General features: G+C 48.9%; 1 protein-coding gene across 6 annotated transcripts in view; it reads left to right on the top strand.

Annotated features, from left to right (window-relative positions):
* The first annotated feature begins 820 nt into the window (after window positions 1-820).
* The window catches only part of actn1 (actinin, alpha 1), a 45,866-nt gene continuing 19,466 nt past the window's right edge, over window positions 821-27,220 (top strand). For 2 of the 6 annotated variants that reach the window (XM_035403311.1, XM_035403349.1), the window contains exons 1-3: window positions 824-1,173; window positions 23,411-23,525; window positions 24,465-24,584. In XM_035403311.1, the coding sequence (XP_035259202.1) occupies window positions 1,072-1,173; window positions 23,411-23,525; window positions 24,465-24,584 (337 nt within the window). In that variant the 5' untranslated portion in view covers window positions 824-1,071. Of the gene's footprint in view, window positions 1,174-23,410; window positions 23,526-24,464; window positions 24,585-27,220 lie in introns of all 6 variants that reach the window. The other 4 variants (XM_035403331.1, XM_035403340.1, XM_035403321.1 and 1 more) reach the window with 4 other exon arrangements.

Here is a 27,220-nt window from a genome sequence, read left to right as displayed (position 1 = left end):
ACCCCTGGGGTCTGCTTGAAGAGTATAGGCAGTAGAACTACTGTTCGACAGTGGGGATATAGCCGGTAGACTAGTCGCAGCCAGTGTAAGGTATGGTGAGGCTGTTGTGAAGTAGACTACAACGAAATTGCCAGGCAGAACCGTATCACCCATTTAAATAATTCCCTTTAAATAATTATTTTATTCGTAGTTTATTCCTATAACACTTAATTCCGTTCCTTCGACACAAGCACCGCTGCTTTACTAGTCTCTTCTTCACTCGGTTTTTATGATGTTACAAAAGGTAGTTCATATGGAGGACTGCATGTTTTACACTCGTCACAGCTGGCTAGCGGCGACCAAGTCGAATGTAAACAATAGGTGCTGCCAAAATGCCAAAGCTTAGAAAGAGGAAAGGGTGTGGCATCCAGATGGAAAAGGTAGCCGACTACCTGGAGATAGGTTGACGTGCTGTCCGGCTAATAATACACTTGCAGGTCACAGCTTGGTCGTTGCACCTATTCGTATGGAATTCAATATTTTCATGTCGTGCTTGCTGAGAACCGATAATCGACCAACATAATTAAACCAACAAGCAGAGGGATGGGTCACAACCCATCCAAACCAAGCGATCGAGCGCATTAAATCAGTCAACCTATATTTATGTAGTCAACCTACATTTAAGTCCCACACTGACAGCTGGATAAACCAATCAAATGTGACTTTTGGAATAAGGTGGGCTTAAGAAGACAATCTTAGAACCAATCAAAAAGCGAGTTCCGTCATGGGTTTATTTTTTTCTTTTAGGCAAAGTTTTTTGTCGGCGGCGCTCAAGGACCTGCCTACTTGCCACTCTACAGCGCCGTTGTAAAAAAAAAAAAAAAGACAAAAAGAGGCCAGGAGTCGTACGAGTGAGCGGAGAGTGAAAGAGTCACAGAACGAGTCACAAGAGTAAGTGAGGGAGCGAGGGACCGTTAATTTCATCCACCCCGTTTCAAGTGCGCCCGGGAGAATTACATTGTTGCAACATCACCTTACCGAAGAGGCAACGGGGATAGCTATTACAACAAATAAAGAAATAGAGATATCACCATGGATCTTTATGACGGGGACGACACCGTTTATATGCCGCAAGAGGACGACTGGGACCGCGATCTTCTCCTAGACCCTGCGTGGGAAAAACAGCAGAGAAAGGTAAAGCGATCCTTAACGGCGAATAATTTCCTGCTTGTTGAAAAAATAAAAAAAGGTGCTCGTGAGGGGGTGGAATATCATCTCGAGATGCAGCAACGCCGATATAGCTAGAATGTGTGCGCGCGACAAGGAATCGATACTTCAGAAAATTGATACTTTCTCTTGAAGACTAGTGTGTTGCGTAGGTCATGGGAGCAAACGCTTTGTTGTTACCGATAGCCACTTTGTATCGTATGCTAATTTAGAGTAGCCTATAGTTTATCTCCTTTATGTTTACTCGTGTAGCACACTGTTTCACATCCATTCCACTGTATCGATAGTTTTTGCGCAAGTAGCGAACGCACTAAACGAGCTTGCTACATCTTTCGCCGATGTGATCGTCAATATATCTGTAACCTAGCCTTTCCGTACTGTTTTGGGAGATGGTTGAGAGTAGCGTGTGGATGCCTCATTCACTGCATGTTATTAGGAAAATGGAATATAATGAAAGCGAATTGCGGCGTCCCATGAATACATTTATTTGATCGTTATATGAATATATTGTTACTTCACTCTTCCTTGCAAACAATTAACATATGCTCTTTGAATATGTTCCACCCACCTTCCCAACGCAACAGATGTCAGACACACATACTTTGACCAGTCTTAAACAGCAGACATCCTGGTCGGAACCCCCCCCCCCCCCGCCCCCATCCTCGAAACCTGAGCGACATAGGCTACTGATCCTCTTTGTAGCGGTCCTTCCGAGAAAAAAAAGAGACAACTGAGTCTTTGCGATCAAAGCCCTTATTATTTCAACAGGAAAGAAGACCGACGTGTATTGACATCACATGTTGACATGGTGATGGGTGTTGGTCCCTTGCCGGTACCTATGCCTTGTGATATGATAGGGGCGGTTTGCTGTGCAAACAGTGTGTAGTGGCCAAATAATCCTTCACATAATATTACTTCCAAGTCGAAAACGTGGAAGCTAAGCTGCAGTGCAACCATCTTAGGCCATCTACAGTAACTGGAACTGACAACTTTCATGGTTTACATTTGCCCATGCAGTTCCCTTCATGTTTTCTCTCTAAAGAAACACTCTTTAATTTACGAGACGATTTCGCCCTGGCTATAAATGACAGACGCAGCCTTTTAGGAATTTAGCGAAAGGGTGAAATATTTGTGCTCTCTCACTCGCTCCCACACTTTTCTTTGGTTCAGAAAGGGGGGGAAAATGCTGTGGAATCTGAGTACGCGGTGTGGTTTGGGCTGGGCTTCCATGTGAACGAGCTTGCCCAAAAAAGGTAATAATCGGCCCCTCTCGCTGCTGTTGGAAAACTTTTCCCCTTTTTCTTTTTTGCTATCTAAAACGGCGGCTCCCAATTTCCTGAATTATGTCATCGTTAGACAGCTACCGGAGAAAGTAAAAAAAGCGGTATTCAGATATGATGTGTCAGAGTTCAAAAGCACATTATTACAGAAGCCAAGTTGTCTCTCTGCGCAATTCAGTGCGGCGACGTGCGAACGAGTAAGATTGTTTTGACTATACATTTGAAGCTATTTGTTTCTTATCGCAAATGGCATCCCGGGAATTTCATGGCATGCATAGGTATTTAATTGACTACTTAAACTGTATAAAGAAATAAGCAAGGACGCCGGAGTTGCCTCAGAGTGTAACCAGTCTAACGCAGGCAACCTCTTTATTTATTGACCAGGATTCGACAGCATGTCGTTGTATTTAGGTAGCCTATTTCTGTATCATACTTCTAAAAATTCTACAAAGCCGCGGAGTGTGTTGTAGCCTATTTAATTCTTATGGATCGAGACACTCGCTGAAAGTTAGTTTTGTGACTGCATTACTATGCCTGTAATTGTATCACGTGTGTCTATTTTGTAGACACCGAGCGGAGTTCAGGTTGTCGTTCGCAGCTCTAGCGAGACAAAAGAGTCAGCGATAGGGAGTCGAACAGAGAAGGGCTGCCTAGGCTCTGAGTGGACACTTGGGAAGGCTGCTGTGTTTTTTTTTAGATCAGGGCAGGAGTGTATTATTGATCTGAAATTTTATTAATCAAGTAGGAGAACTCAACAAAATATGGATCTGAGTATTTATTTCAGTGTCTTATGTGACACACATTAACACACTAAAAATGATGGAGTTATATTTTAGTTTGTATGTAGCTACATTGAGAGCAATACAGTTCAAATAATTTATTTCAAGAATAATGAGGAATGTTTTTTTTATACAAACTCTGTACAAAAGCATATTGTGTTTTTAACCGTTTCATACATTGTGTAACTTTGAAATGCATTGATCATCCTGTTTTGTCCCATACTCACTAGGACCATGCATTAACAAAATGTATAGATGTAGCTCTACCTCATTGGAGCTGTAGTCTTTATCAGGTGAATGACGACTGAATTGTGGAGATTATGAAATATGTCCCAGCATGCATTGCAATAATAGGCCTGGGAAACCGCACTCTTTTACTCTTTCTGCTCTTTTAGTAAAAATGTTTATCTGACCAAATGTCAGGTTTCCCCAAAATTGGTTTAATTTGAGACCGAATCCAGAATCTCTTATACAGAAACACAGAGCCAGAAATGACTTTATATCTTAGCTATATGACTGCTAGGGATCAGGTTGTGCATCTTAATGGAGTGGAAGCATCAGGACATGTCAGTGTTGATACAGAGAAAGTCGAGGTTCTGTTTTTTAATTGATATTTTGGTGGAGGTCTCCTGTAATTATGTAATTACCTTTTACTCACCCCTTGAAAAGCCAGGAACACAAAAACGGTTACTGCAGCCTTGTGAGGCCTAGAGTTGCACACCATCTTTTTTTTTTTTTTTTGGCATTGTGCTGGTGGCTTAGAAGTTCTACTTCACAAAAAAGGTGGCTTAGTGAGAATTTTGTGACCTCAAGCTACACGTCAGTCAGGTAGCTTTAAACTCAGCGGCAACGTGCATTTCTGCATTGTGGCCGACGCGGTGGAATTTCAGCGGCTGCTCCAGCTGATTGGCTGCTCCAGTGATTGGCTGCTCCGCTGATTGGCTGCTGCGGGGCCGTTCGCTGAGCTGTGACGTCGCCAGGAGGAACAGGCCCTGCAGGTGTCGTCTCTTGCGGAGAAAGGTTCCATTTGCGTGTCTTGACTTGACTGCGCGGAACACCGTCTGGAATTATCTCTGGAATTGTAGCTCCGGCGGCGGAATTCCGCTCGCCGTCTCACCGCTGCCTGGCCTCGGGTCCGTCCGCCGCGGCGACGCTTCCCGGCAGAACGCTGGCGTGTGTGAGAAAACATGCCAATGAGACGCGATGCAAAAAAAAAAAAAAAGAACCTAATTCCTCCTGTTCCCCTCAGAGGTATTTGCCTGAAAGGGGAAGTGAGGCTTGGGATGGGGCGGTGGGGGGAGGGACAAGCATCCTCCATTTCTGCAATTTCTCAAAAGGAGCCGTTTGTACATGAAACTTTCGATATGGCCTTTCATCGTGACTTATGTTGGGCTGACACTCACCAATCTGGAAGGTGGAGGTGGACTCCAGGTGTTTACCTTAGCTGGTGAAGTCGTCCATACATGCCCTTATTTGGACATAAAAGGTCCCTCTAGCCTGATTTGCCACCCCCCCCACCTCGTACTTGGTACACACCCCTGGACCCACTGCTACATTTTTCTCAAAGACGCTGCCAATGAAGAGGTCTGATTTCATTATTGGATAATTAATTAATTAATTAATTAATTAATTAATTAATATTATTAATTCTATCTGTTTTGCAGTGACAGAAGGACTTTGTCTCTCATTAACGGTTTTAAGTCACACCATAATTACTGAATGGTGTGTGGAATGGGCTTTCAATCCTTTGGACGTTAATTGGTTGTAAAGAGTCGTACCAGACATCATACCAGAGAACAGAAATATCCTGTTTCGGGTTCTCTGAGGCATTGCTACTACACCAGTGAAGAAGCCTTGAGATTTAAAAGAAGAGTCCCATAATTCTTTGAAAAAATAACTGTAGCAGTACTCTGTCAAGTAAAGTAGGCCACTAAGCATTCAAGTGCAGTAATAGAATGTTTAATACCTGCTTGTATGTCATGTTAGCATAAAGCTGAAGCCCATTACAGTTGTAGAAATAATCAGAATAATAACTCTTTGTTTCCAATTAAAGTGGAGCTTTCTGGGTGGGGTTGTGCTGTAAAAGTGTTTTTTCTTTGTGGTACTGGAGCCCCAGAGCATCCTGGGTAAAAAGCCACATTGTAACATCTGTTTGAAAACTGGTTTTCATCATGAATTGTCTATATTACAGCAGTATCATCTGTGGGAAGGCACCCAAAAATGGCCCATGTCATCAGATTCTTCTGTTTCCCATGATCCTCCTCTGTGTGTGTGTGTGTTTCTGTGTCTCTGTGTACTTATGTGTATCTCTGTTTGTATGTGCGTGTGTGCATGCTCGCACGCGTGTGTGTAGTGACAACAAAGGCGAGCGATACAGACCAGTTGTGACAAAGCCAGGAATGTCAGATGATTGCTCCAGTCTACAGACCCAAACCCCAGTCCTCCCCCCTGCCCCACTGAAAGAGACCCTCTCTCATGTGACAGTTCAGCTTCAGTAATGCCCCATATGCTGAGTCACCAGACCGTCCTGTCTACTCCAGATCTGGTGCTAAACATGGGCCAGTCAGCAGCATGATTTTTTAGCTCAGTTGGGGATACAGCAGGAGGAAGTGGTGTTTGGGAGCTGGAACTCTTTACCAGTATGTAGCAGGGGCAATTCCCAGGTGGGGCGCTGAATTTACTTCCCTTCAGCAATGTGTATCACATCTGAATCGGCTCTGTAAAACCTTCAGCATTGTAACTGGGTAATATAAAAAATGATCTGTGTGTCACCCTGGGTAACGGTTACCCATTTTTTGGTTTCCAGAGCTGTCATCAAGCCCTGCTCCATTTGATATGGCCCCTAGCTTAATCCTTTGCAGAGAAGGTTTTTTGGAATGTTTTTTTCAACATTCTTAGTCAGTGTTCTAGAACTCCATTGCTTTCAGTTACCAGTAGTGATTGTTACATCAGCGTTAGAATGTTCAGTTTAAGAACATTCTAATCACATATTTGTGATGTCACAACTTCATGGGTTAAGTGGCCTTCTATGCTTTGAAGCAGAGGAGTGAGGATCAGCAGGAGACAGGTGCAGGTGGCCCGGGTGTGTGGTTGTGGCGTGTGTGTGCAGCGCTGGTCACTGTCGACGCTCCGCACCATAAATCGCGGAGCTCCTCTACGAGGCCTGGAGCTTCCGTCACGCTCCTCTGCCCGCACCTCGTTCCGGCTGACTGATGGGGTCACCAGCGCCCCCCCCCCCCCCCCCCCCCCACCACCACCCTCCCACCCGGGGTTATTAACGCTGCTGCGCCCCTTGTACCCCTACACATTGCTCCTGCCCCAGAAGCTTTTATGTGTCTGCGTCCAGTGTGGCTATCCGAGCAGGAGTGATGGCCTAACTGAGCGAGGGTGACGCACAATCCTGATTCAGTGCCCTGATGTTTTAACTTCCTGGGTCTGCAGCTCAGTTACTCCTCATCCGTCCCTCGTCCCTCCCCCGCCTCCTCCCCCCAGCCCCCGAACCCCTCCCCCCTGTTCTGGGCTGAAATATGATACTGTATAAACAAACTGAGAGCCTCAGTAGTACATGTTTTATAATTAACCCAAATGTCTTGTTTTGGGCTGCTAATGAATAGCTTTTAGTGAAAGAGAGCCCTCTAGACTTACACCCTGGAGCCCTCCTGTGTCGTTGGCTCTGCAGATACTGGTTGCCTGTAACCGAGATATCTCGTTCAACTAGTTTCTCCCCTGAACCGGCTGCTTTCTCCCTTCTTTCGAGGGAAGTCGATGCCTGTTTATTCTTCTCCTGCACTGAGGGGGAAAGCGGGACTAGAAAACACTGGTCCGTTAGGCGTTTATTTGATTCATTGTATCATTCACTTCCAGTTCACCATCTACCCTCATATCCTGGCCCCAGTATCAACTTTACCCTCTGCTTAAACATCAGTGCAGCGAGACGCCACACACTCAGAAAGGATGTGTTAATGTGCAATAAACGCTTTGTGTTACTTTCCACACATTTCGTGTCAATGTTACTACTTTTGGGCTACAAATATATACAACTTTATGTGTTACAAAGGGAGACATTTTAAACACAGACTGTGTTGAAAGTAACACAAAATGTGTTGTCTCCTTAACTGGAGATGGAGGTGTGTTAAAAAACGACACGTTTTGTGTTGTTTTTAGCGCGCCTGTTTTGAGAGTGCACCTTGGACCCTTCGAACCCTGCGCAGCTCGTGCACGTCACCTGCACTGGGCAGCAGCGGCAGCTTATTTTGGAGTTTCATGGTGCCTAAATTTCTCAGGAGGATGAGGCGCGTGTAAGACCCACTCCGTCCCAGCCGTGGGTCAACCCCCCCTATCCTAGCGACCCGCTCATCTGCATTCTACTGCTGAGCGCAGTCTACTTCCTGTCCTTAAGCTGGAGAGGGGGCTTTCACTCTAAATATCTGCCTTCAAATTATTTTGACATCTTTCATATGCAGTCAGCAGACTATCATTATTCTGATAACGGAGGTTGGAGATATATTACCTAAAATTGTTAAGCAGAAAAAATAAGTGTGGGAATTCAAACTTTGTACAGCTGAGTGGTTAGTTATTAAGGGCCTGATTTTCCAAGACCTTTAGCACAGGCAGAACCTTTTAGCACATGCCAAACTAATACCACAACCAATGATTGGTGCAAAACAAATACCGTGATCAGCCATTGGTCATGTTATTGCTTTTGTGTGTGCTGAAGTTTTGCACATGATTAAGCTCTTACTAAATCAGGCCCTAAATGTTTACGAAATGCAATTCAGTGCATGCGCAGTTCCCATTTTAGTAAATAGATCACCGTATGTGATTGAAATAAATGTTAGATGGACAGTTGCTGATGCATCTTCCATTTATGTGTTTGTATTATTTTGGGTAAATGTTTAAATAATGCACTTTTGGCTTCCCTGTTTCCTGGATCGAAGCGTCCTCTTGTACTATTACTGTGAGCAACAATATAAGCTAAATTATGACTGATTGCGTTCTTAATGATTTATTTAAACTCTTCTGGAATGTAGTAGGTTTCTTTCTCTGTTTATATTCCTTCAATGCAAAATTGTCACTATTGCTAACCATTTGAAGAGTCCGCGACTTCAGCCATCAGACGCAGAGTTTAACAGACTGTAATGGCCTCTTCTTCCAGCTTGTGAACTTTGCCCTCTCCATAGAATTATTTGGGCCATGACCCTTGTTAAGTTGTCTGCTGTGCGTAAAGAATGTTCTCTCTGGGGAAGCCAAACGCGTTCAATTAAGCTGCTCTTGTCTTGAAGCCTTGCAAATGTCAGAGGCAGGCTTTGGTGCAAACACAGCATCACCAACTGCTTCAGTCGCAGACCCAGATTTGGACCGCTTGCTTTACAAACGACTTCCAACTGTCATTCCCGTGTAAGAATTATAAAGCTTATAAAGCATAACACGAGGAGGAGAAGCGACTCCTGTGGAAAGACGTTCCAGTGACCAGGAAGTGGCAGTTTGTTTTGTCTGAGAACAGACAGCTGGTTGTAGAAGTCAGATGACCTAGTTTCTAACGGCTTATAATAGAGATTTCTGGGAGAAATTCACATATTGTTTTGATGAAGCACCTGCAGGTAATCTGGACAAAGTTTAAATATGAATGCTTCCGTTTCCCAACCATGAAAAAATGCTAATTTACCATTCAGCTGATGCCCTTATCCAGAGCAACTTACAATTAGTGCCTTCAAAGAAAAGGCCTAGTTTTGGGCCAACAACCCAAATAACAGAGTTAATGAGGGTGTAATAAATGGGCCATAACACGCTGGCAATAGGTAATTCATTGTCACTCGAATTAACTTGTGGAACGTTTTAAAATTAGACATTTCTTGGGGGGGGGGGGGGGGGTATGGGAATATAGGGTATATAGCTGAAGATATGGAAGACTGGAGACGAATCAGGTTGGAGAAGGGGCGGAGCAAACATGGAATGTTGCATAAGAGCCCTTAAAGGGCATTTTTAGTGGCATTTGCATATGAAATGTGAAATTGTTTCCGATTGGATAGGAGTTAGTTGTGGGGGGCGGGGCCTTGAGAGGCATTTCCTGATGGGAGAGGAGAGGAAGTGGAGTCAGGAGAAACATCTCATACCGAAGCGTGTCTGGGTCAGTGGAGCTCTCTGAGTCACGGTCACATGTGTGCTGATAGATGGTGATCTGCTGTGAGAACAAGATTGTGCCTGTGTGTGCTTGCATACTGTGTGTGTGTGCAGTGCATACTTATGGCTTTGTTCCCTGCTTTGCTCACTATCAAGTGGATAGGACTTATGGAAATCAGCCTGTGTGTGTGTGCACGTGCGTGAAATCAGACTGTGTGTATGTCTGTGTCTGTCTAAATGGGTCCTTGTGTGTCTGTGAGTTTCTATATGTGTGTGTGTGTGTGTGTGTATATGTGCCTGTGTGCATAGCTCAGTTTTGTGTGTTTATACTTGTGTGTGTGTGTTTCTCTGTTTGTATTTGCCTGTGTATATTATGTGTGTGCTTCTGCTCGTTTGTTTTTTTTAAAATGTGAATGTATGAATGACGTGAGGGCAGATCTAGGTAAATAGAACATGGGGCAAACACAACTCTGTACACTCTCCTCTACAATGGCCCTGTGGGAGGGGGCGGAGTCAGGAGGCAGCAGGCGTGGCTTCCAGAGAGAAGTTCCATTCACGCACCTCAGAGGCCCGGTGTTCCGGAAGCCACGCTCCTTTGTGATGTCACAGGGAATTGACAGTCCATCAGTGTAAGAGGTGATGCTCAGTTTAGCCACCACCGTTTCCTGTCTGATTTCCCATGATGCCTCCTGCTCCAGAGGTGTCGTCTCCGGTTCTCTTCCTCAGAGCCTTTTTCTCTGTCACACAGTTCTCCCCCCCCCCCCCCCCCCCAGCCAGACACAAGGGGGGATTATTAATTATTCATGAGCTCACAGCTGCCCAAAATGTGCCGGGCTGTCACCTGCACACAGTCAGTCCTGCGTCATCTGCTCTGAGATCCAAGACTGCGGGGTGCAGACAGCGGGTCTGAAGGGATAGGGATCAAGTCACTGTCACCCATCCCCCCCCACCTCCCCTCGCCCATCCACATTTCCCTTCTCACTCTCCTCTTCTCCCAGATCTATCTCCCCCCATCTCTCCTCAGCAAAGGAGCGGATGGATGGTGATAGATGGAAGTTTTTTCTTTTTGCTGATCAGATTGTGGTCGGTGGGGGGGGGGGGGGGGGGGAGGGGTTGCAGGAGGGGGTGCGCTGTTTGAAAGCAGACTGCTTGAATTCAAGTATTATTGTAAGTGGTTGGCAGCGAACCTTAATTTTAAAAGCTGGGGTGAGGCACAGTCCAGTAACAGTAAAGAGAAGAAGGGGCCTCTGTTCATTTCAATAGGATTCCTGCTGGGGCCCCATTGGCTCTCCTAATGTTGATGTGCTCATACACTGCAGAAGAGAGCAGCTCTCATTGACCAGCTGTGCACAAACATTGTTGTAAAGTGGTCGAATGCAAACGCCCACTCTCCCAACATTTTTACCGCTGTTTTCAGTGCCAAATTCAAAATGTGCGCACAAGCACACAGCATTGACCACAGCTTTAGAACCGTGCCCACATGTAAACGATTGAACGCCAGCTTTATGAACTACGCTTTGTTTTAAGAATGTTTCCAGACGAAAAACCCTACGTCCTGTGCGTAAGAAAAAAAAAAAGGGGCACTAAAAACGTAGTATACGTTTCTGTGCGTGACTGATGAACGAGGTCTCCACGGTGCTGTCCTTCTCCCTGGGCCCACTGTTACCCAGGCGCTCGCCAGCACGGAGAAGGTCAATATTTTTTTCTCATTGTCTGCGGCGATGAATATTATTGATTTATTCGAGCCCGGCGGCCATTAGAATAGCAGTACGATGGGCCAGACTACGCACCCATTTTGATTTCTCTCTGCAGTGGAAGCCGGTGTCATTGGAGCCGTTAGCCAGCTCTCAGTTCTTTTCTGAAGTGTGCAGTATTCATTGTGAAACAGCGTGCGTGCTGGTTCTCAGGCGTCACGCTCTTGTGGTGCCTTCGCCACAGAACCACCGGTGTGTCACACGGTCCGGTCCTCAGAACGGCGAGGAGATTTTGTTGGTCGCGCTCTTTTTTTCGGTCAGGCGCTGGACGGGACCGCGGGTCACCGCGCAGCGTTTAGAGGGGGAACGCACCCGGCCCGGACGAAAAACGGAGCCGTCAGCAGCCCTTCCAGCCAGAGAGAGAGAGAGAGAGAGCGGGCAGAGACCAGGCCCTGCCTCCCAGCAGAGTGTGCTGACTGGGCCGTGCGCTCGCTGTTCCCCCTGCTTGTTTCTGGAGAGCTCTCTCTCTCTCTCTCTCTTTCTTTCTCCCACTCTCTCTATCTCCGCCCCACTACTCTCTTTCTCTCTCTCTCTCTCTCGGCCCCTCACCCTGTCTTTATCTCTCTGCCTCCCTCCCATCTTTCTGTCTCTCTTTCTTTCTTGGTTTCAATCACCACCTCCCTCCTCTCTTTCTCTCACTTCACTCTGTCTCTGCCTGCCTCCCCTCTTCTCCCTCCTCTCTCTCTGTCTCTCTCCCTCCCTCTCTCTGTCTCTCACCCCCTCTATCTCTGTTTCTCTCTCTCCCCACTTCCTCTCTCCCTCTCTCTCTCCTCTCTCTGTCTCTCTCTGTTTCCCCTCTCTGTCTCTCTCTCTCTCTCCCCTCTCTGTCTCTCTCTCTCTCTCCCTCCTCTCTGTCTCTCTCTCTCTCTCTCTCAGTGCTGGCAGGTGTCCTGCAGGAGGGACACAGCTGGGTGTGCAGAGTAACCCCGCGTGGTTGCTCAGCGGGCCGTCTGGGTCCTACTGAGGGGGCAGGAGGCCCTGTTTTAGCAGGATTTCGGAGGGCTTTAGCGGGGTTTTTTCCCCCCGGGTTCTTCTTACACCTGGTGCATGATTCCCTGCAGCCAGTCTTAATCACCATCAGCATACTCACTACAAAGCACCATTGTGTCTCTCTTCTCTTTTCCTTAACACAGTGCAAATCTTAATACAGGCACATGGGACTGTGGTTGAAGGTTGGCGGTGAGATTTGGGGGGGGGGGGGCGTTAGAGGGTGAACTTGTGTACCAGGAGGTGCTTTTTCCTCTCCCTGCCCCCACCCCCCCGCCCCGCCACCCTCCATGGGGATGCTGCAGTGGCTCATGGCTGCTTGCAGTCCCTGCAGCTGAGCTGTAACTAACACTAATATTTAAATTCCTCTATGCGTGTGGACTGTGACAGAACCACCATTAAAGGAGATATGATGAGATGTCAGTGGGGGTGGGGGTGGGGGGGGGGAGGGGTGTGTAAGTGGCTCCATACTGTATGTCTGTGTGTGTGTGAAAGAGGGTTTTATCAGTGATGGATGTTTGGCTGCTTTACTGCTCCTCTCCTCTGTCACCTCTTACCTTTGCTCTGGACTGCGAGTCACGTGCTGGACAGCTTATGGACGCTAATACTGAGCTTCACCTCTGACATGTTTGTGTAGTCCCTAGAATGAGCTTTTTGACTGGGTTGTTGTGACTCCTGAAGGGGTCACCTGCAACAGCTGGAGTTTTCTCCGTTGATGCAGACTCTTTCTGGCGGCACAGACTGCTCTATTTTAAATGGGCCTGCTATGTCACAACTCACAACTCTGAAAATAGGTCCTGTGTTCATTAATACTTTGTTCTCTTAAGTTGACACAGAAATAGTGTCCTTCATCCCAGGCCCAGACAACCACACCTCTCTCACTTTTTTCCTATGTGGAGTCAGCACTGCTGTGGCAATGGAGGCGAACAGTAGTGCTGTCGCTATGGAGGCTAATAACAGTGTTGTCGCTATAGAGGCTAACAGCAGTGCTGTTGCTATGGAGGCTAACAGCAGTGCTGTCGCTATAGAGGCTAACAGCAGTGCTGTGGCAATGGAGGCTAACAGCAGTGCTGTTGCTATGGAGGCTAACAGCAGTACTGTTGCTATGGAGGCTAACAGCAGTGCTGTCACTATGGAGGCTAACAGCAGTACTGTTGCTATGGAGGCTAACAGCAGTACTGTTGCTATGGAGGCTAACAGCAGTGCTGTAGCTATGGAGGCTAACAGCAGTACTGTTGCTATGGAGGCTAACAGCAGTGCTGTTGCTATGGAGGCTAACCTTTCCTAATCACCTGGTGGTCAGTGGTGAAAAGGGCCTAATACAATATTTCCATTGTATTATAGGGAACTCCTGGCTTTGAAAGGTGCACAGTTTTTCTTGAGTGGGGGTTTAGCTTGACTTTTTGTCCATTATACATTGACGCCATGCATAGAGTTCATTTATTTATTCACTTCAGTGCAAATAGAGATACCACAGATATTTAGGTCCACTCATCCATTCATTTTCTAAGCTGCTGGTCAGGGTCATGGCTGGGTGCTGGAGCCTATCCCAGCAGGCATTGGGCGAGGGACACGAATACATCCTGGACAAGTTGCCAATCCATCTCAGGGCCCACACACACCATTCACTCACTCATTCATGGCTACAGGCAATTTAGACTCTCCGATTAGCCAACTGCATGTGTTTGGACTGAGGGGGGAAACTGGAGTACCTGGAGGAAAGCCACGTGGACATGGGGAAAACATGCAAACTCACACACACAGAAAGGCCCTCGGTCGGGATTTAAACTCAAGACGTTCAGATACCATAGATTTATGTGAGTGGTTGATCTGAATAGAGGCTGTGATTTTCGCAGGGGAAGTCTGGGTAAAAAACCACAAGCAGGACGTGGGCAGTCTGCAGTATGTGACAGAAATATGCACACTTAATGACATAAGTCACGAGAGTGCTGTTCTATGCACTTAATTCCGGGCTTATGACATCACCACAGACATTCTGGAATTGCAGGAATTCATACGATCTAAATTTGTCTTCCACAGACACTGTATTTTCTGTAGTGTACAGTTGTTCCAGGCATTCCGTACTCCAGGTGTGAAACTCTCTCGTCATTTAATCGTATTCCAACAAACGGGGCAACGTATATGCCTGAGATCTGTCAAACATACATCTTAAAACCCCAAAAAAAAAGAAAAAACCAGAATGTAATGTGGAACTATTTCTGGCCAGTCAAAGTCAATCTGTTCCAGCGTACAGTAGAAAGGAACTCATATATTTTTAGGTCTAAATGGTTTGACCTAGTTAGGACCAAATACTCTGCGGACTTTCAGATGAACTGGTAGGCCCTAACTCTGATGGGAGGAAGCCGGTCGTAGTCTATCGTGTTCTGCTGTTCTGGGCTCAGGCATCCAATGTCAAGGGTGCAGGGCGCCGCCTGCCTTTACCCTCAGCCAATCTAATACGCTTTGTTCTGGCTGTTTTCTCGAAGGGTCTCGTCGGCCAAAGGGTTGACGGCTAAAAGACTTCATGTCTCCCAAAAGGCCTCTGTGTTTCGGCATAACAGGGTGCACTCTGGGAGTTATTAGCTGTAGCTTTTTTTTATTTACGCTTGAAATCTCTTGGAGCTATTATACACTGCCATTTAAATATTACTTTTGAGTCGATGGACTAGAGCGGTTGTTCTTGGAGCACTGTCACCGCAACCAAACCAATGTTTTGTTTCACCGCAGTTTTATGTGGAAATTTCAGTTCAGGGCCATGGGTTGGTCTGGCCCACGACTTTTCTGGAAATTAACGAAACCCCCGAAGCACCGCCGTACCCGCCAATCTCATCCGTTAATCGGCTGGGCTCTCGGGTCCCTGGACCTTCACCCGAGCTCCAGACGGGTCTCAGTGATGCGCCTCGAGCCAAAACCAGGCTGGAAGGGTATCAGGGACTGAGGGAAGAGGCTGTGTCTGTGGCCAGGGGCGGGGCTTGTAAACACAGTGATTGGAATGGGGAATATGCTGCCCATCTTGCTGTCCTGCTGGCATCACGAACCTACCCAGATGCCCCTTGGCATGGAGAGTACGCGTGGCACAGGCCTTACAGTCGATGAAAACGCCACAGACAGCATAGTCATTAAATCAGACATTTTAGGCATTTAGCAGACGCCCTTATGCAGAACAACTTACACAGATTACTTTTTGCACACAATCCATTTATACAGCTGGATATTTCACTTAAAACAGTTCAGTTTAAGTGCCTCGCTCAAGGGTGCAGTGGCAGTGCTCCAGCTGGGAGTTGAACCCGCAACCCCAGCGCTGCAGGCCCAGTTCCCCTTAACCACTATGCGGCACTGCCCGATACGAAGCCAGATGGGAGCCAGCAGGGCACCGCTCGTCTCTTTCCAACCAAAGAGATCTGGGCCTCATTTCCTACTCTCTGCCGCCCGGTTCAGAATTAAACAAATGTTTTTCCTTCCTCTTCGTCATTTTCATTCAGACCTGAAAAGAGCAACCGTGACAACGGAGCCAGTTATGACAGCTTTCGGCTTTTGGTTTTCTTACGATTAGGCAGCGATATGAAGAAGGTGGTCACTGTGTGTAGATTGACTCAGTTTGGCTGAGTGTTTGGTGAAACGCGACACATGAAACACTTTCTCCTGGGAGAACAGGGAGAAAAAAATGTGTGAGGTTTGTGTGGATGCAGATAACCAGGGAAGAACCCAGGGTGCTGGAGGTCCCCGTCTTTAATGGCTGAAATGCCCTGGTTGTGGATGAGGGGAGGGTGGAGGGTGGGGGGTGGGGGGGTAAAAACAGGGAGCGGAAAAAGGCGTGGGGGGTTTTTTTTTTTTTGACAGATGCGGCGCAACGAGGCCGTTTGTGGGTTTTTCAACTTTGCGCGGTTTCCATGGCAACCCGGGCGCCGCTCGCTCGCCCGCCCGGCTCTCTCGGCGCTCTGCAGCATTTTTCTCGGAGGGGGCGGGCTCTGTTTGGCAGCGGGCTGGCTGCTCGCACAGGCTGCTCTCCCGGCCGCGCAGAAGCCTGCCGAAGCTTCGCCGCGCCGCGCAGCACCACGCCATACCGCGGCAGCCCCGCTCGCCGCCGCGTGCCCCTCCGCTCGGACGCGAGCGCGGAACGCGTTAGCGGCCGCTCCGGGCTCCCGGGGCTCTCTGAAGGGCAGTTCTGGCCCCCGCTCGCTCGTTTCGTTAGAGCCGGAGTAATCGTGTCACATTCAGCTTTCAGTCAGCAGGAAGCGTGCGGGCTTGCCCCGAGCCCAGGCTTGTGTGTGTGTGTGCGTGCGGGTGTGTGCGGTGTGTGTGTGTGTTCTCTTCCTGCTGAATCAGGGCCCACGCTCACAGTGTGTGTGTGTGTGTGTGTGTGTGTGTGTGTGTTCTCTTCCTGCTGAATCAGGGCCCACGCTCACAGTGTGTGTGTGTGTGTGTGTGTGTGTGTGTGTTCTCTTACTGCTGAATCAGGTCCCACGCTCACAGTGTGTGTGTGTGTGTGTGTGTGTGTTCTCTTCCTGCTGAATCAGTGCCTACGGTCTCCACACGCACGCGTGTGTGTGTGTGTGCGCGTGTGTGCGTGTCTGTGTGTCTGTGTTTGTGTGTGTGTGTGCAGATCTGGCATTCAAAGCTGCAGCAGAGTGTGCATATTTCTAACGTGTGAATGTACTGACCCAAAAACAATGGCTTCAGTGTGAGAGCACTGACTCAGGAGAGAGTGCGCGTTGATGTTGTAATATCTCAGGCTGCTGAAACACAGTTCTCAGTACACTGTCATCAGAACACCACTCATTCATAGCAAAAGCCCTGCTTCCTCTTCCTCTCCTCTTCTCCCCCATCCTCTACTCCCCCGCTCTCTCAGGCAGAGGCTGTCTCAGCCATGGACACACTGACACATGCAGGCACATAGTCGCACACACACACACACACACACGCACATGCACACACAAACACAGACACACACACACACACAGACACACACACGCACACACACACACATGCTGCAGGCTCACACAGACACACACACACACACACACACGCACACACAAACACAGACACACACACACACACCCACACACAGACACACACACACATGCTGCAGGCTCACACACACACACACACACACACACACACACACACGCACACACAAACACAGACACACACACACACACCCACACACACAGACACACACATGCACACACACACATGCTGCAGGCTCACACAGACACACACACACACACACACACACACACGCACACACAAACACAGACACACACACACACACCCACACACACAGACACACACATGCTGCAGGCTCACACACACAAACGCATACACACACACACACACACACATGCTGCAGGCTCACACAGACACACACACACACACACACGCACACACAAACACAGACACACACACACACACCCACACACACAGACACACACATGCTGCAGGCTCACACACACACACACGCATACACACACACACACACACATGCTGCAGGCTCACACACACACACACACATGCTGCACATCTGCACAGCGGGCTGAGCAGTGTAGGCTAGGCTGATTTCCCCATGGTCTGTAGAGGAAGGGGAGAGAGGAGAATGCATTAAGGCCCCAGCATCCTCTCTGGCTCTGTGCTGCTGGAGCTCAGCTCTCTGTTGCTAGAGGCCCTGCTCCCATGACGGGGGTGTCTGTGTGGCATGGCGCTCAGTCTGTGTGACACTCTGCTCTGTCTGTGTGACACTCTGTCTGTGTGGTGGCGCTCTCTCTGTGTGGCGCTCAGTCTGTGTGACACTCTGCTCTGTCTGTGTGACACTCTGTCTGTGTGGCGCTCTGTCTGTGTGACACTGTCTGTGTGGCGCTCTGTCTGTGACACTATGCTCTGTCTGTGTGGCGCTCTGTCTGTGTGGTGGCACTCTGTCTGTGTGACACTCTGTCTGTGACACTATGCTCTGTCTGTGTGGTGGCACTCTGTCTGTGACACTCTGCTCTGTCTGTGCTTCGCTCTGTCTGTGTGACACTCTGCTCTGTCTGTGCTTCGCTCTGCTGTGTCTGTGCTGCACTCTGTCTGTGTGACACTCTGCTCTGTCTGTGCGACACTCTGCTGTGTCTGTGCTGCGCTCTGTCTGTGTGACACTCTGTCTGTGTGGCGCTCTGTCTGTGACACTATGCTCTGTCTGTGTGGTGGCACTCTGTCTGTGTGACACTCTGTCTGTGTGACACTCTGTCTGTGACACTATGCTCTGTCTGTGTGGTGGCACTCTGTCTGTGACACTCTGCTCTGTCTGTGCTTCGCTCTGTCTGTGTGACACTCTGCTCTGTCTGTGCTTCGCTCTGCTGTGTCTGTGCTGCACTCTGTCTGTGTGACACTCTGCTCTGTCTGTGCGACACTCTGCTGTGTCTGTGCTGCGCTCTGTCTGTGCTACACTCTGCTGTGTCTGTGCTGCGCTCTGTCTGTGCGACACTCTGCTGTGTCTGTGCTGCGCTCTGTCTGTGTGACACTCTGCTCTGTCTGTGCGACACTCTGCTGTGTCTGTGCTGCGCTTTGAGGGAAGGTGCGTTGGAAGAGCTCATTTTCCACTTCTGCTCACACTGCAGCCAGATGCTCGACTTATTTTTATGAGCTGGACAATTTAGTAGAAGACAGGAAATGTGTATGTCTATGTGTGTGTGTCTGTGTGTGTGTGTGTGTATGTGTGTGTGTGGGCTTGTGTGTTGTCGTGTATGTTTTAAGTTACTTGTATGACCAGATAGTTTTGATAATTCTTTCCAGACGTCTGGGCATCATTGCTTGTATGAGTAGATAGAAAGTTGTCTGCCTGACGTCAGCCAGCCCTTTATTGTCTGTGTTTAACTGCGATCCCAAATAAAGAATTAAAAATGCATACACACCCTCATAAATGTTCGCATATCTGTTTTTTTTGTAGTATATGTGAAGGTTAGACAGGACCTCTTCTTGAACGTATGTTTGCATTTCCTTCTCCGGTCCCTGTCTTGTTAGGAGGGACTCTGCCCCGCTGGTATAAACACTGGTGGCGCGCTGTGCCAGCGGAGGGAAGAGCTGACGATTGTGTAAACTATGAGCGTGCCGGCGAGGGCACGTCAGAACAGCTCCTGTAATACCCGCTTCACTCCTGAGCTTTATTTAGTTACCCTCAGTCAGCATTTCTTAGCCTCTGTTCCACCTTTCCTTGCTTTGTGAGGGATAATTCCTTTGCAGGGGAATGGATATGTTGTAGTTCATAACTCGGTAGGACTGTGGTTGTAGTTCATAACTCAGTAGGACTGTGGTTGTAGTTCATAACGTGGTAGGATTGTGATTGTAGTTCATAGCTGGGTAAGACTGTTGTTGTAGTTCATAGCTCAATAGGACCGTGGTTGTAGTTCATAGCTCGATGGGACCATGGTTGTAGTTCATAGCTCGATAGGACCGTGGTTGTAGTTCATAACTCGGTAGGATTGTGGTTGTAGTTCATAACTTGTTAGGACTGCGGCTCTAGTTCATAGCTCACTAGAACTGTGGTTGTAGCTCGGTAGGACAGTGGTTGTAGTTTGTGACCTGGTAGGACTGTGGTGTTCCTGGTGCTGAGAATCCTTAATAGTGTTTGCTCTTTTTTAAACCCTGTGACACTTGGATGTGGGTGAAGTGGACCGAGGTGGGGACACAGCTCTTGCCCTGACATGGTCTTCATTAGCATTTCTGAAGGCTCAGTGTGCATTCTGGGAATGAGTGAAATGGAGGATCTGCAGTCTCTGCTTTATTGTTCCTGCTTTCTCCAGCTCTGGCAGCTGTGGCTTCCTTGTTAGCTGCATCACACCTCAGGAAATACAGTAATTATTTCAGTGTCTGTGAGTGTGTGTGTGTGTATGTGTGTGTGTTTGTGTGTGTGTGTGTGTGTGTGAGTGTGTGTGTGTGTGTGTGTGTGTGTGTGTCCTTCCCAGTATTAGAGCCTGGAAGACCACTTGAGGAATTGGCCACAGTGTTAAGTGCTTTCCTGTGTCAGACGGTGCCAATGACAGCTTCCTATCCTTTCCCAATGTGTGTGTGCGTGCGTGTGTGTGTGGTGTGTGTGATTGTGTGTATGTGTGTGTGTGTGTGTGGTGTGCGTGTGTGTGTGGTGTGTGTGATTGTGTGTATGTGTGTGTGTGTGGTGTGAGAAAGAGAGGGTTGGGGGATTGTCTCTTGTTTTTGGAAGTAAAGGACTGCACTAATATGGAATTGGCACAGCAGCAGGAAATGTTTTGTGAACGGAGAGGGGAGAGAGCGGGGGAGAGAGGGGGAGAGAGAGAAAGAGGAGGATGCCAAGACTGAGATGGAAAGTGGAAGAGTGGAGATAGAAAAGTGAGAGGGGAGAGAGAGATGGAGAGCGCAGGGTAAAGGAAAAGGAGAAACATGGCAGGTTGTGGCAGCAGGAGCTGTATACCCCGTTTCTTTTGATGCTTCTTCTCATTGGTGGAGCCCAGTCAGTTTGGACTGAACACTGCTTCAGAGCAGCCAGTGTTCTGCTCAGATTCGCTGTGAGCAGTGCTGGATTTCTCCTGCATGCAGCCCCCGCTGTTTTACCGTTCTCAGAGACAGCGATGGGGCGGGGGAATGAGAACTAATATTTACAACCTTGAGATTCTCCCAGCAATCCCTGCTTCCACAGAGCGTCAGTCCCGAGCAAACCCTGCTGTCAAACTGCACACAGACCGGGGGATGTCTGAGACTCTGAATGCGATCGCTCCTCTCAGCCGTCAAACCACAGACTGCTGAGCTATGAAGTCTCTGATGTTCATACTGAAGGTGCCGGGGACCTGGAATTAATGCAGGACAGCAGTGCGGCAGAAAGGCTCACCTGAAGCATCTCCAGGTGCATTTACATTTAACATACAGGCATCCAGCACAGGCGCTAATCCTGACTGACATGTGCCTACATTTACATACAACAATACAATACAAACAATATTTTATACAGCTGGATGCCTACTGAATGCTGCTCAGGTTAAGCACAGGGGTACAGAAACAATAATTCTGCTGTACCTCAGCCGGGAGTCAAACCTGCAACCTCCCAGGAGTTACAAGCCCAAACCGTTATTCTACACTGCCACATGTGTTTCAGTAATAATATTACTGCATTGTACATGTTCTTGGTATGTTAAATTGGCTAATTTCTTCCATCACTGGAGCGAGAAAGGATCTCACAGAAATATAAATGTATCTGAAAAGGACAGCACTCTCCCATCACAGTGAGTTGAATCCAGGCAGATTGATGTAGAGCACAGCCACCAGCAGCAGGCCTGCTTCTGTTGGTTGGGCAGAGGGAGGCTTGCTTCTGGGCTCTTTCCACAGAAATGACACTCATAATGACACATAGGTGGTCGGTTTTCGGGTGGGGTGGGGCGGGGCAGCGTGGGTCATAGCCAGGTCAGCGGGGTGGAGGGGGGGAGCACGCTGCGGGACGGCGAGCGTGACTCATCCTCTGTCTCCTTTACTACAGAACAGGAAGTGTTACTAACAGGAAGCCTCATCCTCGTCGTTGCCGTGTCATCGCGCGTTGACTCCCGCCCCTGTTCAGGATTTAGGGATTAGGGCCCGCCCGTGTGACCCGCCGTCTGGCTCCAGCGCCGTTCACTTCAGAGACGCTGAGGCGGGATAAGACACGGGGCACGGGGGGTGGCTTTGAGAGCGATCCCGTACACGGGTACCTGAACACTGCACACCTGCTACCTGAACACTGCACACCCGCTACCTGAACACTGCACTCCTGTGTAATGTTCCAAATGGATGGTAAATGGTAAATGGACTGCATTTATATAGCGCTTTTATCCAAAGCAATCACAATTGATGCCTCTCATTCGCCAGAGCAGTTAGGGGTTAGGGGTAAGGTGTCTTGCTCAAGGACACTTTGACACGCCCAGGGCGGGGTTTGAACCGGCAACCCTCCGACTGCCAGACAACCGCTCTTACCTCCTGAGCTATGTCGCCCCACCGTCGCCCCCACCGTTCCAAAAACCGTCGTAAAAACGGTACGAGACAAAAACTGTAAATACAGTTCTTAATTCAGTCAGTCCACACGTGAAAGATGTCAGAGTCCCACAGAGGGGCAGTCCCTCTGAGCATTTGTGTCATCCATGTACCTGTCATATTTGCATTTAACACTAGCAGCTCATCTCTTCTCACGCCCTTCTGATTTCCTAATAAGGTTAGGAAGGTCTGCTTCATTACTCCTGAGAGAAAAGCTTTTGCAGAACTCTCTCACCACTCCCCGGCTCCCTCCTACACTACAGTTACAGTTATGAGATCAAATTCTGGATATTATTTATTTGCTATATTAGTGAAAATACATTCATATCTAGCATATAATTCATCTTCTCATTTTAACCTCAGCACCTGAACCGCAGTGACGCGGCTGCTGCCTTTCCGCCACCGGGGTCTGATAGCGTGTGACCGCAGGCCTACACAGGGCCCACTGGAGCGGTCCCGGAGCTAACGCCGTTAGCGTTAGCATTAGCATTAGCGTAGCCTCCCTTCTGGCCGCGGTGACCTCGCCGCCCAGGCTGCCGGCTTCTTATCTGTGCCACCGTAAGCTCTGGAGTAGGGGGGTCGAGGGGAGGGGGGGGGGTTGGGGACCCTTGTGGAGCGGCGGCGGCTGGGATTCATTAAGGCTTCTCAGAGCCTCACTATCCGGCGGAGAGCTCCTCTCAGCCGCGAGTGGAAACACGCCGCGAGGCGCCGCGCCGTGCGTGCAGTTAGCGCCGGGCCTTGTAAAGAGGCCTCGCCGCGGGGTGGGGGTGGGGGCGGGGGGGGGCGGCGGAGAGAGAGGGGCCCCCGCTCACGTTCCTACGCTCCCGTTCGACTCCTGTTTTGAACGCCGTGAACGCGCAGCTGTTTCTGATCACGACGTTAGCACGTTAGCACGCCAGCCGCGTCTGAGAATCCCCGGGCCCGCGGCCACCGCCTGCGAGCGGGGACGCCATGGTTACCGCGTTTCAACCCGGGAGGAAGGAGGGGATCCGGAACAGCGTGCGGCGGCGCCATGTCACGTCTCTTACTGCGCCGTCCCTGCTGCTCTGAGGAACACTTCTCACAGCGGCGTCTCTCACTCTCTCCCTCCCTCTCTCCCTCCCTCTCTCTCTCTCTCTCTTTCCCTCCCTCTCTCACTCTCTCTCTCTCCCTCCCTCCCTCCCTATCTCTCGCTCTCTCTCTCTCTCTCTCTCCCTCTCCCTCCCTCTCTCACTCTCTCTTTCCCTCCCTCTCTCTTTCCCTCCCTCTCTCTCTCTCTCTCTCTCTCTCTCTCCCGTCCTCTCAGACGTTCACAGCATGGTGCAACTCCCACCTCAGGAAGGCTGGCACCCAGATCGAGAACATCGAGGAGGACTTCAGAGACGGCCTCAAACTCATGCTGCTGCTGGAGGTCATCTCGGGTGAGCGCCCCCCCCCCCCCCGTACCCCACGCCACCCCACCTCCCCTCCCCACGCCCTCCGGAACTACCGCCTCTGCCTGCAAATCGTCCCCTTCAACTCAAGAAGGCTTCTGGCGATGTCACATTAACAGACAGGCAGCAGAGACGCGTGCAGATGAAAGCATTCAGAGTTTGTCTGAGGCTGGTCGGGGAATGTCTGTTAGCCATTTAGGCTCTGCAGCTGGTACGTCCTAACTCAATGCACGTGTGTTCTCTTACGCTGCTCTGCGACTGATAAATGAGTGCAATGTGGATGTACTGTCTTGCAGTGCATATTGCAGTTAGGATAGGGGGGCGTTCCAAATAGTGGATGAAAGACAAATGGGCCTGAAAGACGGTTAAAAGGAGAAAACGAGCGCGTGTGGAGAGTGATTTAAGGTTGGAACGCCCTCCCGTAACAGGAGTGGGTCAATTAAAACGCGGCGTGCTCAACTCACAGCTTCACGAGCGCCGCTTGGTACCCGGCAGGTCAGAAAAATGTGCCAACCCAAAAATAGAACAACCAGCGCTCACGAATATCCTTTCTGTTATATTGTCTGCATGCTAAATGAGCTGTGCGGCCTTCTCCAGCGTTGAGCCGCTGTACAGGAGTGGTAATGGTAAATGGACTGCATTTATATAGCATATATATTTATATATTTACATAACTTTTATCCAAAGCGCTTTACAATTGATGCCGCTCATTCACCAGAGCAATTAGGGGTTAGGTGTCTTGCTCAGGGACACTTCGACACGCCCAGGGCGGGGATCGAACCGGCAACCCTCCGACTGCCAGACAACTGCTCTTACCTCCTGAGCTGTGTCGCCCCATAGCAGGCGTGTAACCCAGGAGTGGGTAACAGGCTGGCTGTGCAGCGTCAGTCCAGCCCTGACCCTGCGGTCCTGTTTCTCTTGTTCCAGGGGAGCGCTTGGCCAAACCGGAGCGCGGGAAGATGCGGGTGCACAAGATCTCCAACGTCAACAAGGCCCTGGACTTCATCGCCAGCAAAGGGGTCAAGCTGGTGTCCATCGGGGCGGAAGGTGAGCACCGGTGCATCATGGGAAATTCGGTCCGAGTCTGAATGACCCCTTCCTCCCCGGCGGGCGTGAAGGTCGCGGCGCGGGCGTGAAGGTCGCGGCTCGCGCGTCTCGTTGCGCCCGTGCGTTTCGCTGGGCGGCGGATCGATCCCAGTCGGATAGTTTCGCTAATAAACCATGTCGCCCAATCGATGTGGTTTTTTTTAAAACCGTGTTGTTGTGAAGGCGTGAGTGTGGCTGCAGCTGAGCTGGTGTAGGTGGAGCTGCAGAGTTACAATAAGGGCTGTGCTTGGCGGAGGTGGTGTTCAGGTGTTTTGCTGGGAGATGTGTGTAGCGCTGCGTTTTCGGGAGTGAGCGTTAAGGTTCTCTCCCCCCCTGGGGGGCTGACGCTGTTCACTGTTCAGCATAAATAACTGCAGCCCCCCCCCCCCCCCGTTCCCTGCAGCTCGGAAAGTAAACAGCGTCTTTTTACCGTGGTAAACAACCAAAACCACCGCAGGCAGCCGCTTATAAAACACCTGCTTTCAGTGTGTCTGTGTGCGCGTGTGTGTGTGTGTGTGTGTGTGTCTGTGTGCTTGTGTGTGTGTGTGTGTGTCTGTATGCATATGTGTGTGTGTGTCTGTGTGCGTGTGTGTCTGTGTGTGTGTGTGTGTGTGTGTGTGTGTCTGTGTGTGTGTGTGTGTGTGTGTGTGTCTGTGTGCGTGTGTGTGTCTGTGTGCGTGTGTGTGTGTGTGTGTGTGTGTGTGTGTGTGTGTGTATCTGTGTGCTTGTGTGTGTGTGTGTGTGTCTGTATGCGTATGTGTGTGTGTGTCTGTGTGCGTGTGTGTCTGTGTGTGTGTGTGTGTGTGTGTGTGTGTGCGTGTGTGTGTGCGTGTGTGTCTGTGTGTGTGTCTGTGCGTGTGTGTGCGCGTGCGTGTATTTCATATGCAATATGGGTTATGCTCCTTCACTATTTAGATTTGCTATTTGCAGATGGATTTTTTGGTAGATATGTTATATTTTGTAGCACAGCACATTTCAGTGTATTAAATTTCAGCCCATCCCTGGCAAAAAGATTAAAGGAGGAATTTAAGCCCACATCCATTTTATGCTTCCCCTGAGGGTGTTTTATTTAAAACATGCCCTAACTTCAATATCTGTGTCACAGTCTGTGGCTCACCATCATGAGCCTTCATAACATAACAATGCAGACAGCATTTTAGTGTTTTCTTCTGGAACTTCACAATGCTTCTCCAAACAGCTGCATTTCAAACCATTAATTTTAAGCTTCTCCTTTAAAAACCCCCAAGGCTTCCAAAGTGATAAAACATATTATTTGGACGACATCTTTGGCTGTTTAATAATAGTGAAAACAAAAATTATATTACTTGGACAAACACGGATGACTGTTTAACCCTTTAATGGTGTAAGATCACAATTATGCTATGGGAATGTTCTTAGTGGAACATTCTAATGGTGATGTCACAATCACCACTGGTAACTGAGAGCGATGGGAGTTCTAGAACACTGACTTAGAATTTTGAAAACAACATTGCAGACAACCTGCTCTTCAAAGGGTTAATATAAGCTTCGGTAGGCTGAGATGGGCATGTCTCCTTCACCCCACTGCATCTGTCACAGCTCTGCGGAGTCTCTCCAGGAGACAGGATGTTGGGTCCAGCGCATCGCAGACAGCGCATTCATTAGGTGTCTCCAGTGACGGTTTGTCAGGGGGCCAGTGGGCTGTGAAGTACACAGGATTTATATACGAGCAGTCCCTGTTGCGGGACGTCCCAGCGGGGAAAGGGGCTGGAACAGGCGAAGCGCTCTCTGTTTAAAAGATTCCCCGCTGCGCTCCGCTGGCTGTTTGGCAGCCTCCTCTAACGGAAGTTTGCAGTTATGAGTTCTGCGAACAGATCGATGTGGGCTGCGTCGCTGTCGGACGAGCGCCCGACGACCTCATCAGAGATCCACTGCGGAGCTCGCCGTGATTGGCTCGTGGACGGCCTTTGCCGGGGTTATTTACAGCAGGCCTCCGCAAATAGACACGGGATGAAGTCAATTAATAGCCAATCAGATAGAGTGCAGAGTGCTTTGTGACAACGTGTAAAATGGCCGCCAAAGACCATGCAGTATTTGCAAGGTGCAGAGGAGCTTTTTCAGTCAGCAAGTTTACACAGAAACAGACTAGAAAATGAAAAACAAACACATATTAACTCTTAAAAACGCTAATTACAATGTGGCTGTGCACATGCCCGTCAGAATTAGTCAGTGAAACCGGTGTTTACTCTTAATTGCAAGAACAGCTCTCACAGTAGTTTTCTATTGTAGCCATAAGCAGGCAGAAGAAAAATAATGAAACGTTGCCGTAGTGATGACATCTACATGAACCAGGATGCCTAAAATATAGCATACAAACTTGGCAACAGTTTTTTTTTTTGTGTTTGTTTTGGAGGCATTTTTCATGCTTAATTTTAGTTTGGTTTTGCAGTTCAGGTAGGACATCGGTGTATGAAATTTGCGTTGAAGGCATCGGTACAGAACCCTGAGTGGTGTAAATTAATGATGCCTAAATATAGACTCGCATATTCCAGGAACTCCAGTCAGTGTTGGTATTATTGTCAGGTTATCATTTTCACACCTCACATTAGGAAAAACAT

This window comes from Anguilla anguilla, chromosome 1 (assembly GCF_013347855.1).
Source record: "Anguilla anguilla isolate fAngAng1 chromosome 1, fAngAng1.pri, whole genome shotgun sequence".
In the NCBI taxonomy this organism is placed as follows: Eukaryota; Metazoa; Chordata; class Actinopteri; order Anguilliformes; family Anguillidae; genus Anguilla; species Anguilla anguilla.
This window is presented reverse-complemented; position numbering and strand designations above follow the sequence as displayed.